Here is a 12,335-nt window from a genome sequence, read left to right on the forward strand (position 1 = left end):
CGCGTATCGAAGATGTAAAACAGCAGGAAGAAAAATGTGACATATCATACACTGGCGGAAAATAAAATCCCAACACCAAGAAGGAGTTATGCTAAATTTGGAAGGTGTGTTTGCACATCTGAAAGATGCCGCTCATTCAAATTTCGCACTAGACCATAGTTTCCAAACCTTTTTATCCCATCGCCCCCTTCTTCAGAAATATTTTTCTCCCATCCCCCCCCCCCACAACGCAATCTAACCCATAGGATCTTATGTTACACCCGTAGGTTCTACCGCCCCCCTGGAACATTCTATCGCCCCCAGGGGGCGTTAACTGGCACGTTGGGAATCGCTGCACTAGACGAATAAGAGTGACGCTAGTTGCGCCACTGTGAGTGTATATGGATACCAGTGTATATGGATATGCGTCATTAAGTTTTTCGTACAATCAGTTCAGTCATTCCCTCCCCTTCCATGGATTGATTTTCGACTACCACCCTCCGATATAGATACTGTGTAGATATGTTTTTGTATTCGTAAGGATTTGAAAAAAAAACCCCGAAGATTGTATAGATTTTATCATTGATCAATTTATATTTACGAGTGTGCAGTGAAACTTCTGTATAATGATACCCTAAAGCAGATGTTTCTAACGTAAAAACTCTGCGGAACGCCTAAGTTATGAGGCTGTTCCGTGAAACCTTTGTTGGTTACAAGGCTGTACCATGGTACCCAAAGAAAATTTAAACATTTATTTGATATACAGGGTGTCCTCCACGGCCGTCTTAACAGCACCATCGGCACCCGGAGAAAATGATGTGCTAGGATCACAAGAGCTAACTCACCTCTTAATTTACACATTTTTTCTCATAAATCATAATGCCAGATTTCGTTATGGTGGAGTTATCTATGTAGCTGCTGCCCCCGGGCGATACCGAGGTGAGCCTTTGAAACGAGATTGGGTGTCCCGTAAATTTCATGAAAGTTCAGTGGTTCAAGAATCCTTGCTCGCTCCTAGCGAATAAAATATTCTAAAAGAACATACAAAACATTTTTTAATGAATTTTCCGATAAAATGGAAAATAACATTTATGACGTCTTACAGAGCTGGATCCAGCTTCTAATACAATAAATATTAAAACTAGAAAAAATTTGAACTAATTCGAGTATCAGTAATGACAAATTTTTTTTTCCTTTCCGTGTTCTGGGATTGTTAAGGATTCTGTATTGTTTGATTCCCCGGAGCTCCAAAAAGCTCACGAAACCCTAGGTTCTCGCTGTACATCAGTTTGACACCAGTTTTAAAAATTCTTGCCACAGAGCATCATTGCAAACAGTACAAATATTCAGTCATTACACTTCACTTCTGAAATATAAATGGCAGCACTGAAAAATCACACGCAACACTAGATACGCACTCAGACTTACACTTCCGGCACAACTCACTAGGTAGTAAATTTCCCATAGCTGGCGATAGACCTGAGTTGTGCTCGGTTTGAAACAAAAAGTTGGAACCTGTGCCCATTACAGACATTACTCCTGGGTTTCGGCACTCTTTGTGTGCAATTAAATATTTCATCTACAACGATGAATCTTGTATAACGGCACTTCTCTCTGATCTTTTGAGCATCATTGCATAAGAATTTTCACCTCATATAAAATATTGCGACTGGTGGGAAATGTGTTTGTGAAACCCGTTTAAATGGGTTCATCAAGACTGATGAAAAGATATTAACATTAACTGTATGCCATATTAACTGTATGTCCAGTGGTGAGGCAGAATTCAACTAAACAATTACATATTGGAAGGCAGTGCAAACCGAACACTGCAGGCTTTGTCGCAACTGCGATACATGCGTGTTGTTTAATTTTTTTGCAGAACCATACATAGACGTTGTTTCTTTTCAAGTGTTCGAACTGGTGAAAGAAATCCACAAGATGACAGATAGATCGTGCAATAGGATGCTCCAGCTTCTTTTCCTGCAAAAGTACAGCACCATAACTAGAAGTCGGGATCATTTTGTTGGAAAAGGTGGAGACTAATGCGATATTTTGCCATCTCCTCTACTATGAAAGTCTATGATTTTATAAATAGCAGTGTTTGTGGTTTCTCCTAAAATTTTTGCCTCCTTAAGATTAACGTACGGGGGCAATAATGTTTTTCAACCCCCCCGCCCATTAGTCAGGACCATCGTAACAACATCCTTGAGTGAAGTGACGTGCTAAAAATTCGCATAATTACTCTCGAGAATCACAGTACTAAATCTCGTTTTTAAAAGAAAATACCTTCATGTATGGCTATAATAATCAATTTCTGTTGATTTAAAAAGCTTTTTTAAGGTTAGTAACTTAACCTTCTCTAGGAGAAATTTGTTGTACCCCCTCCCGAACCCAGTTTCAATCTCCAAAAGTCGACCCTACTCACTCCCCTGCGTACTTGGATGGGCCTTGTGCATTAAGTTTAAGATAAAAAAACACAATTGTACGATGCCAAAGCAGGCTGGGTCCCTTATTTTTTATGGCTTTGTGTAGCTTGCCCTCCATGTAATTTAAACTAATCAGCCCAAGTTCTTCCTGTTCACAGATGGTATCCCCAAAACATGGTATCTGAGCATTCAGATGACTAGTGACTTCTTGAAATGAACATAAGTGCATTCTGGATGCACCATTCATCATTGGAAATACTCTTTTGTCCATCCTGATAAATCTTGGAAATTCTATTTTATTTATTTCAGTTTCAACTAGTTGTAAAGGTTATTTGTAGGTTCATTCCCCCCTCCTGGAAAATATACCAAAATGAAAGGAAAAAAAATCGTCTTTTTTATCAGAATTTTTTTGTTGTAATTTCTGCGAAGAGGAAAATTAAAAGAAAATCATTTAGTTTACTCATTCCAGTTTATAGGCTATTCTATTATCTATGCAGATTTAACAATACTAAAGGTATTTGCATAATTTGATGTAATATATATAAACAATACTGTACCATGATGATAATCTTTTGAGAGATAGAACTGTTGATGAATGAATGAAATTCCCAGTTCATTGCATATATACAGTAAAACCTCGATAAGTCGTCACGTCAAGTGCCGTCAGTTTCAATGTGCAATGTTGTGAAAATCGTATAAATTTAAAGTAATATTAAATTTATTAAAGTACTAGCTATAACACCCGGCGTTGCCCGGATTTTCTTCAATGAGGCTTTACGGATCACGTGATATCTCCCTCTTTCTTTGAGGGACATGCAAACCGTGTCTAAAGTTATCCAATATGGCGACTTCCTGCGTGACTCATGAAATAAACAAATCCAAATTTAAAGAAACTTGGAAATTAGTAGTCTCCGCCACCTTTTTTTTTATGGGCGCTAGGTATTTCGATTCCCTCCCCCTGAACTTCAAGTTATCCATCTGCCTGTTTCAGCTTCCAAAAATGCTTAATTAAAGCTGTGGAATTTTTTCGATGTACTTTTTATGGGCCCATAACATAGCTGCCAAGTCTCCCGAATTTTTCGGGAATCTCCCGAATTTTAGCTTCATCGCTCGATCTCCCGAAAAGTTCTTAAATCTCCCGAATTTTTACGAAAATCCCTAATTGTCCCTAAAAATTCCCTACTTCATTAAAAAAAATCCCCGCTTATGAAAACAATCCCTAAGGAATTTCTTGTGGGGCATGAAGCCTCTTTTTTTTCCCTTTCGAAATGACGTCACACGTCGTAAATGGGGAAATTCCCTTTTTAAAGAAGTTTTACAAACCCTCTGATGGTAACAAGAAAGTTGTTTGTCTTATCGTGCAGGGAAATGGCTTAGCAGCCAATAGTCCTGGATAATAATTGAAGATTATAGTGACGCGCATATGGTCAAAATTTCTTTTGTTTAAGTTACGTACGTGCGATATAACAAAGCATGAATAATGATAAGCAAAAACATATTTAATAAATTTTAAAGATACTTATTCCGATGAATTTCCTTTCATCAAACGTTCCAGAGGAGGGCAGACTTTTCCTTTTTGTACAAGTTGTGTTGCGGACATAAACATCGGTCATGGAAAGACTGCCATCATCAGTCGTGAAGTGAAAATAAACATCAAGCAAGTGTCACAAAAAGTCAGTGTTCTTCAAAAATTGACGGTGTTTTCCTTCATCTTCCGATGATTTTGGGGTCATTCGCTCAGAATGTTTGTTCACAGCGTTTCTGATTGAACGCAATATTTATTTTTACATCATTGAAGTTTTGACCTCCGATTTCACTTGTTTTTTGCGTAGGAATTTTATTCCCAAGGGTTTAACTTCCATGTGTGTAAAATCCCTATTTTAATTTGACTTCAGTTTTTGAGTAGGGATTTTATTCCCTGCGCTTTAACTTTTATGTTTGGAAAATCCCTATTTTATTTGGAAAAATCCCTATTGTATTTATTAGTGAGTGGTTTTAGCATAAAATACGGGTTTGCGCGAAAATCTCCCGAATTTTCATTTTCAAAAGTTGGCAGCTATGCCATAATTAATTTTAAAATATCCTAACCCACATGAATTTACGCAGTTGAATATCAAAAGAAAATACGGAGACATTAATTTTCATGCTTGAGAAGATAGAAATAAAAAGTTGAAATCAATGTTATTGCATGGAGATCCAACTTAAAAGTAGGTCCGGCTAATTACTTCATATTTAATCTCCTGGGCTTCTTCTCTAAGCGAACTCAATATTTCAAAAATTGAGAATTTAATACAATTTTTAAAATTATTGATGTGACAGAAAACCCCACTAAATTTCCGCATTTCTACAGTAAAATAGGCAATTTATCACTGATTTCTATGAGGATTACCCTTTTCCTGACCCTCAAAGCGATGATTATGACGTCTATTCAAAAAGCCTCATTACTGAAAGTATTGAAAATGTGGCAACCATTATAAAGGCATAAACTATTGTAAATATACACATACTAACAGGATTAAAGAAGTGACAAACCGTTGTAAAGGCATATACACGTCTGCAACGCATTGCTAGGGAACCACGGTAACCAAAGTAAACGTTCGGAAAGTGATTGTTGAGGTCGAAAAACCATTGTTGCCCGAAAGTTTTTTTGCCCGTTTGGGGCATTTACCCTGCTCTGATGAAATTTTAAAGTAGCCTATCGTTTAAGTCAGGTCCCATTTGGTATATATGCAAAATTTGGCGACGATCGATCTAAAATTGTAGATTTGTATAGAGAACACACACACACACACACACACACACACTCAGACAGAAAATCAATTTTATATATATAGATGAATCAAAATAACAATATTAATAAAATTTATAGATCGCAAAAGAAAAAATAATAGCAATTTTTTACCGTTTTTATCTCTTATTACTTAAATTATTGTGGTAAAATGTACTGTAAACTTTGATTTATACTAGTAATTTCTAATTTAGACTAACAGAGCAACTGTTAGTCTAAAACTGTAAGTAGCTATAAGTAGCTTTTCTTCATAACAGAACTCTCTATTGCACATTAATTTTACATAGACATGAAATTTAATTTAAGTATTTTAATTCTTCATCAGTAGTTCATGATACAACTACAAAGTAATCTCGAACACTTTTGACTTGGTGGAGGGGTCCTCCGCAGGGAAAAGTAAACAGAAGACCTCAACTTGGGAAAGAATGTCTAATTTTTTACAACAAAGATATTTTGTTCAAATTTCAAGCCCTAAATTAGGAGAGCCCATGCTTTCTATGATTATTTATTATCCGTGCCCGTTGCACTTTGACTTGATTAATTTTATTCTTCAATTTACATAATTTTTAATTTCCTTGGACTATGTGTTATCTTTGACGTATCAATAAATTTTGGTTTTGCCGGAGATGCCCGGGGGAGGGGGGGGGGCAAAGTGCTTACGTTGTTTCTTGCGACAGAGCCTGGGTGTCTCGCGGTTTCTCCAGTAGAGCCCATGCAGAAATGAGATCTAGCTTGAACAGTCCCCAATGTTCCAAAAACTTTGGGCAAATGAACTTCCCCAGCGTAACTTTCATTACTTAAACTGTTCTGTTTGAGCACATGGGATTTTATGGTGACTTTTAAGCATATGGCAATGCTGTTAACAAGCTCTTTTTTTAATGGGAGCCATAAAAATAGTCTGTTCCTCTTTCTAAAACTTTTTCATAGTGACGACTTAACCGAAATTAGCGACTAGTAAATGAGGGTTTAATAACATTGTTATCTATGAGAAGTGGAAGGGCCTGAAGAAAAATGACGACTTAACCGGAGTGACTTAACGAGGTTTTACTGTATATACATGTAATTCAGGAAAGAATGCGACTTATTTTTCCTCATTATCTCTTGCTTGATATCTCAGCATTGATTTATTTATATGTACTTGAAAATGTAAATTTCCTTTGTTACAGTTGGACAGCGATCAAGAGCTTCTATGCCCCCTTATAGTCAGCCTGTTCAGATGGAGAACCCCATTCAGTCTCTTGCAGCATCCTCACCTCAACTTGGTGGGCAGGGAGGTAGGTGTTTTTCTTTCAGTTAGCCTTCATTATTCCAAAAGTTTATTTAAATTTTTTTCCCGAAATGAAAATGACTGCTTTGTTTAAAAATTTCTGTATCTCATAGCCAAAGGAAAGAAACAAAAATTTTTAATTTTTCTTTTACTATTTTACATTGAAGTGTTTGGTTTCACACGTTTTGTTAATTAATGATCATGGAGGCCTAATATGAGTTGTTTTTTTCCGCCATAAAAAAAAATTGATTGGTAGCTCCCATTTAGATTATTACTATTTTTTTTTATTTTTTTTTTGGGATAATGTTTTTGACTTTTCTACAGAAAACATATTTTTGGACTATATAGATTTTCAGACACTTCCTCTGGTTCTGAGGACAGATTTTGAATTATGATCACATGATGCATTTTATCAATATGAAATGCTGTACCACATGATTTCTTGTGTAATTTTGCATGGGAGTATATTTTTCGTATTTGTATGCATCATTCATTAATGAACTGAAATGAAAGAAAAAACGCCAAAGATCTGCTCCTAAGGAATTGAAAAGAAGCAAAGCAATGACTAGGGGTTTTCTTATACACAGAACTCAACTGGTTGGACATTGAGTGCAGATGTGAATTCCACTGTGGGCACTTCATATATTATTGATGTTATTGGTCATGGACATTTATTAATGATGGAATGAGTGAGTAAGGTTTTAAGCTTGCTGGTAGAGTTTTATGGGTATTCAGTTGTCGTCCCAATAAACAGTGCATGCAGTGTCCTAATATACAGTTCACATAGCTAACATCTCACACTGTATTTTACTGGCAAACCTTTAATTCTAGAATACTTTCAATTAGAAAAAGTATTCAAATAACACGTGTGGACCTCAGATAGTCATTCATATTGTAATATACATCTTTATATTGTGTCTTAGTCTAATAAGGCACGTATAAAAGTTCTATTATTCTGAGCTGTCTATAGCCATAATTATTCAACAGGGAACTAATAAATTTTGTGTCGGTCTTAATAGAACAAAAAAATAAAATAAAAAATAAATAGAGAGAGGAAAAAAAATCAGTAATGAGACACTTGCAACCAGAGGGGGATTCTTTATGCAAATTATAGTACACGTCACTAATTTTCAAATATATGTGACCCAACAACTTCAGCTTTATGGCAGAACATCTTGAGCAGAACTAACTTTTTCCACTAATGAATATGAAATTAAGTATCATAACTTGGGGTTACTTACAGGGTTAGGGTTTTGACGAGAAAAGTGTCAAAAACAGGTTTAAACTATGGAAAGATGGTTTGAAAAGTCAAAAACCCCATGAGCATTAATGTGTTAAAATCTTTTTTTTTTTGTCAAGTAGATATGTTGAACAACCGTAAATTTTTTTTATGCAGACTACAGTTTCAAATATTAATTTATTATGTATAATTATTAAGTACAAAATATTAATTTTCATATTATGAATTTTTTTATTCTGCACAAAATTGTGTTCCATAGCAAAATTAAATTACTGTTTAGTATCCCATAAGAACAATACATAAGTAATTTTACTCTTTAGTTCAAACTCACAATATATCTTAGAAAAAAATCCAAAGTTTGTAAATACTCGCTTGATTGAAGGTGAGATGGCAAGACCCGCTAGCTAAAGCATTGCCAGTTCTGCAAGTTGATATGCAGCATTAATTGCAAAAACTAAAGAATTCCCATCTAAAATAAAAAGATTCTATACACATATCATATTTGAAAAGTAGAGCTGTAGATTATAACGTCAATAATATTGCTTAAAATTACTCTGAAGAGAGTAGAAAATTATTTAATGGTTATATTAATTATTTATTACTGGTTACTGGTATAATATTGCCATTTTAAACATTACATGCAATCAACGTATTTATTTTCAATAGGAATTTGAATAATGAAATTCACTATTTTAGGTTTTTGATGGAAGGCATTTGGCATGCCAGTTTAAACCATAAAAAAATATAATAATATAATATAATGTCATATAAAAAATCTGCCAACCCTGGTTACTTAGACCCAGAAGGTTTCTTAAAACATTAATTATGATCATAACTTAATGTTTACTACTTTTGTGATATTTTTCTAAGGTTCTCGGTTTTTCAAACCAAAATTTTATGTTTATATAATAAATTATTTAAATTTGTTCAAGTAACCTCCTGTTCTAGATTATATTTGGACCCAAGTTACATTTCCCCATAAAATAAACAATTTAAAAAGATAATGGGGTAAAATAGCTTTATATGGTAGGAATAGTATTTGGAAATTAATTTAAATAATCTCCTAGGATCTGTGGATATAAAACTCTTAGAGACATTTTAGTTGTAAGAATGTTTATGTGATTTGACATTGAATTTGAAAATACATCATAAATTCTGTGATGTTGAAATATTTTAGCAGCCCTTTATAACTTCCCAACTAGTCTTACTCATGATAAAAACAATGTATGAGGAAAAAGCTACTTTACATTGTAAGTAAAAACAACCACTTTTTCATAATTTTTGTTTGACTAAAATTTTCTTTTCTATATCACACTTCTTTGGACGCGGCAGCCCAGGTCGAAGATACTCGCCTAAAGTACCAAAGAATGTTTAGAGGTGTTGTGAGTTTGATACCCGGTCCGTCCTTGCCAGAAAATTTTCCTGACACAGGGGTACAACAAAAACGATGACATGACCAGAGAAAAAGATTGCTACAGCAGGGAGTCCCACACTGAGGGGTTAGCGCACCAAGCTCTCGTTTAGTATAAAAAAGGCTGTGGTTCGGAATCTGTAATAAACTGTAGGTCCCTGTCTAATTAGCCCTCGTGTAAAGCAAATGACTGTGGTGTGACAAAAATGATCAAATAATCATACTTCTTCACCAATAAAACCAAATGGATGTCCAAGTTTATGTTATGTTTACTAAATCATTCTTTAAATCTCCTTTTTTGTAGACCTACTTATTTTAAAGTGGGTTGGTGCATCTTTGTGAGACATTTCTCCTGACCTTACAGCATTTGAACATTCTTCTAATTTTGCCGCTGTGAAATCTGCATACTTTCTGCTAACAGAAGACCTCTTGTAATTTGAGGCATTTTTTATTTAGAATCTGCACATAAATGCACATGAACCGTAGCTAAACCAGTTGATGAAAGGAAATTGAATACAAGTGATGATATCAATTATTTTTATGGTGCAATTCGAAAATCTATGTATCTAGGAGTTACTTGGAATCATTTCTTGGCTGGGTCCAAGTGATCCCATTTTTGATTTATCAGCACACTGTTCATTACTTATAAATTTTACTGTTTTCAGTGGTTCTATATCCAGCTAAAACTGTTATTTTCTTAGAGACTATATATGAAATGTAAATTTCTCTTTACTGTGTGTGTGACTACAGTGTGTAAAAAAAATGAATTAGAAAGTTATATCCTGTGTGTGTTTTATCACAAAGCAACATAACCCGAACTAAGAAAAGGCAACAAGAGTGGGAATGTAGTTTAGCACCTCAGGCACGAGATGCTACCTGTTTAACCCTTTGAAGGGCGGTGGGAACCCCTTTGTCCCCCCCTTTTTCAAAAATTCATAACTGCACGAAAAATAGGAATTTTTTGCTACAAATCGAATTAAAATGTAGTTTATAATTCCAAAAGTTATCAGAAGATGACTCTAGTTGTCCACAATCTTTTTTCATATTACTAATGGTAGTTCTTTTTCATCAAATATTTTTGCTGACACTATAAAAAAAGTGATTGCAGATTTTTACCAAATTTTGCATCACCAACTGGGTGAAATGATATAAATTCAATGTATAGTATTATGAATTTTGTCTTGCAAGTAATTTTTGAATCCACAAGATTTTTTTCAGAACGTATTTGCTGAAGAAAAAGGGTGGGATACATGTAGTCCCACCGGGCGTCTACAGCATCCCCCCTACAGAGGGCAGCACCAATTTCCTCACCCATGGGAAATCTCTTTGGAATGCGTGTTTTGTAACATGATACTGTTGCGTCTGGAAATTTTTTTTTTTTATTTGTGTGTCTTCTTTAGTACAGAGAATGGTTCCCTCTATAAAGTAGAAGAAAATTCAAAATGCCTCGAGAAGGACTAACAGCTGCTGAAGCTCTTGCTTTGATTGAAGAAATACCATTGGATCCAGAATCCTCAATTGACCTTGATGATGATGAAGTGCAAGAATGGGAAGAATTTCGCGTATCGGGGAGGAAGAATTGACTATCATAGAAGAATCTATTGTTGATGAAACATCGACTCCAGGACCATCAACAAGAGATATAATAACTTGAGTAAAACCCCACGACACAACACTGTTCCAGAATTCAGAGAAAGGACTGGGCCAAGTGATGAGATTTTGGACCTGGAAGAACAATCTCCTATTGCGATTTTTTTTTGTTTGTTTTCATCAGCCCTGATTGAGCATATCGTTTTCCAAACAAATCTTTATGTAACTCAGGAAGGAAAGAGGTTTGATCCAGTTCTAAAGACGAGTTTCTATGCTTTTTAGCCATAAATTTAGCTATGGACATAAAAAAACTCCCTATCTACAGAGACTACTGGTCAACAAATCCAATTCTGGCCGATAGTTTCATAATGCCAGTGAAAAGATTCACCTGGATGTTGGTCCACCTACACCTGAACGATAATTTGGTTCAGCTAAAGAAAGGTGACCCCAACTTTGACAAACTATAAAGTGTAACCCTTATTGAGTCATTTGTCAGAGAGATTGCTATAGAATTTTGTACTTAACACGTCATTATTTGAGACTTTATGTCTTCCATCAACATTTAAAATACAATTTAGAAGTATTTCTCCATATTATGGCATCCTTTAACTATTCTAATCTTTTCCTGGGTAATAAAATGAAATAAGTACTATTGCAAATGTGCCTTAGTAATGCTTTCCCTGCCAAGCATTTTCACCGCGCTGATAAGCGCTAAGTGTGCGGTGGGACAAACGGTATCCCACCTCATATATAAATAAAAATGCACATTTTTTTTTCAATTTTTTGAAAAACGTAATATGTACACCCATATGCATCGGTACATCAAGTTATTTTTTTATTTTTTTCATATTTCGATGTCACGCCCTTCAAAGGGTTAAAGGATGTGGAATCATATCTGTATTTGCATGACAGCAGACCTAGGAGTGAATTTAAAACATTTTTTTGTCTTAGGTTCAAGTTTCCCCAGTTTACTATATACAAGAATGTGCCTTGCTGCTGAATTTTTTTAAAAAAAGAAGGCAATTCTGCACCAGATCCTTTATATAGATTTTTGTTTTAAAGAAGCTTAGAAAATTCCCTTATCTTTTTACCAAGTAGTGAGAGACTTTGATATGAAGGGGGGTGGGGTCTCGAGCAAAACAAAAATTAAGAGCCCTCTGGCAACTAAGGTCAAAGATATTTTCAAACATGATTGAATGTTCAAGATCAGTCATCAAATATACAGTCCACAGTCCTCCTGTTTATGATAGGTCCCAATGTTTTCCAATTTCTGCCATGTTATTTCTTATGGAATATAAGAGAACTAGTAAATATCATTCAATTCATTACAAGGACCTCCCTTTCTTTTGCAAAGAAATGTTCAAAAAGGGTGGCCTTTGAGTGTGTTTGTCCTTGACCTTTGATGCTTGAAGAAGGAAAGTGTGGTTTACACAATTTTACTTAATTTTTAAATTTAGGAATATACAGGCAACTGAACTTATTTTTTCATTCTGAAAATTATTCATTTGACATGGGTGTCTTAAATAAACAGAGTGCTATATCTTTACATATTCCCCTGAATTAGTTGGCATGCCAGAAAGTTCAAGTCACAGACTCTGGAAAATTCTTTAATATCTTTATTATAAAAGGTCATT

General features: G+C 34.9%; 1 protein-coding gene across 3 annotated transcripts in view; it reads left to right on the plus strand.

Annotated features, from left to right (window-relative positions):
• The window catches only part of LOC149064490 (trithorax group protein osa-like), a 115,341-nt gene that overhangs the window by 71,077 nt on the left and 31,929 nt on the right, over window positions 1-12,335 (plus strand). For all 3 annotated transcript variants that reach the window (XM_089255303.1, XM_089255304.1, XM_089255305.1), the window contains one exon: window positions 6,360-6,467. In XM_089255303.1, the coding sequence (XP_089111429.1) occupies window positions 6,360-6,467 (108 nt within the window). The remainder of the gene's footprint in view (window positions 1-6,359; window positions 6,468-12,335) is intronic.

This window comes from Pholcus phalangioides, unplaced genomic scaffold (genome assembly GCF_987345545.1).
Source record: "Pholcus phalangioides strain wild (caught in Gottingen) unplaced genomic scaffold, Ppha-v1.0 ptg000042l_1, whole genome shotgun sequence".
NCBI classification, from domain to species: Eukaryota; Metazoa; Arthropoda; class Arachnida; order Araneae; family Pholcidae; genus Pholcus; species Pholcus phalangioides.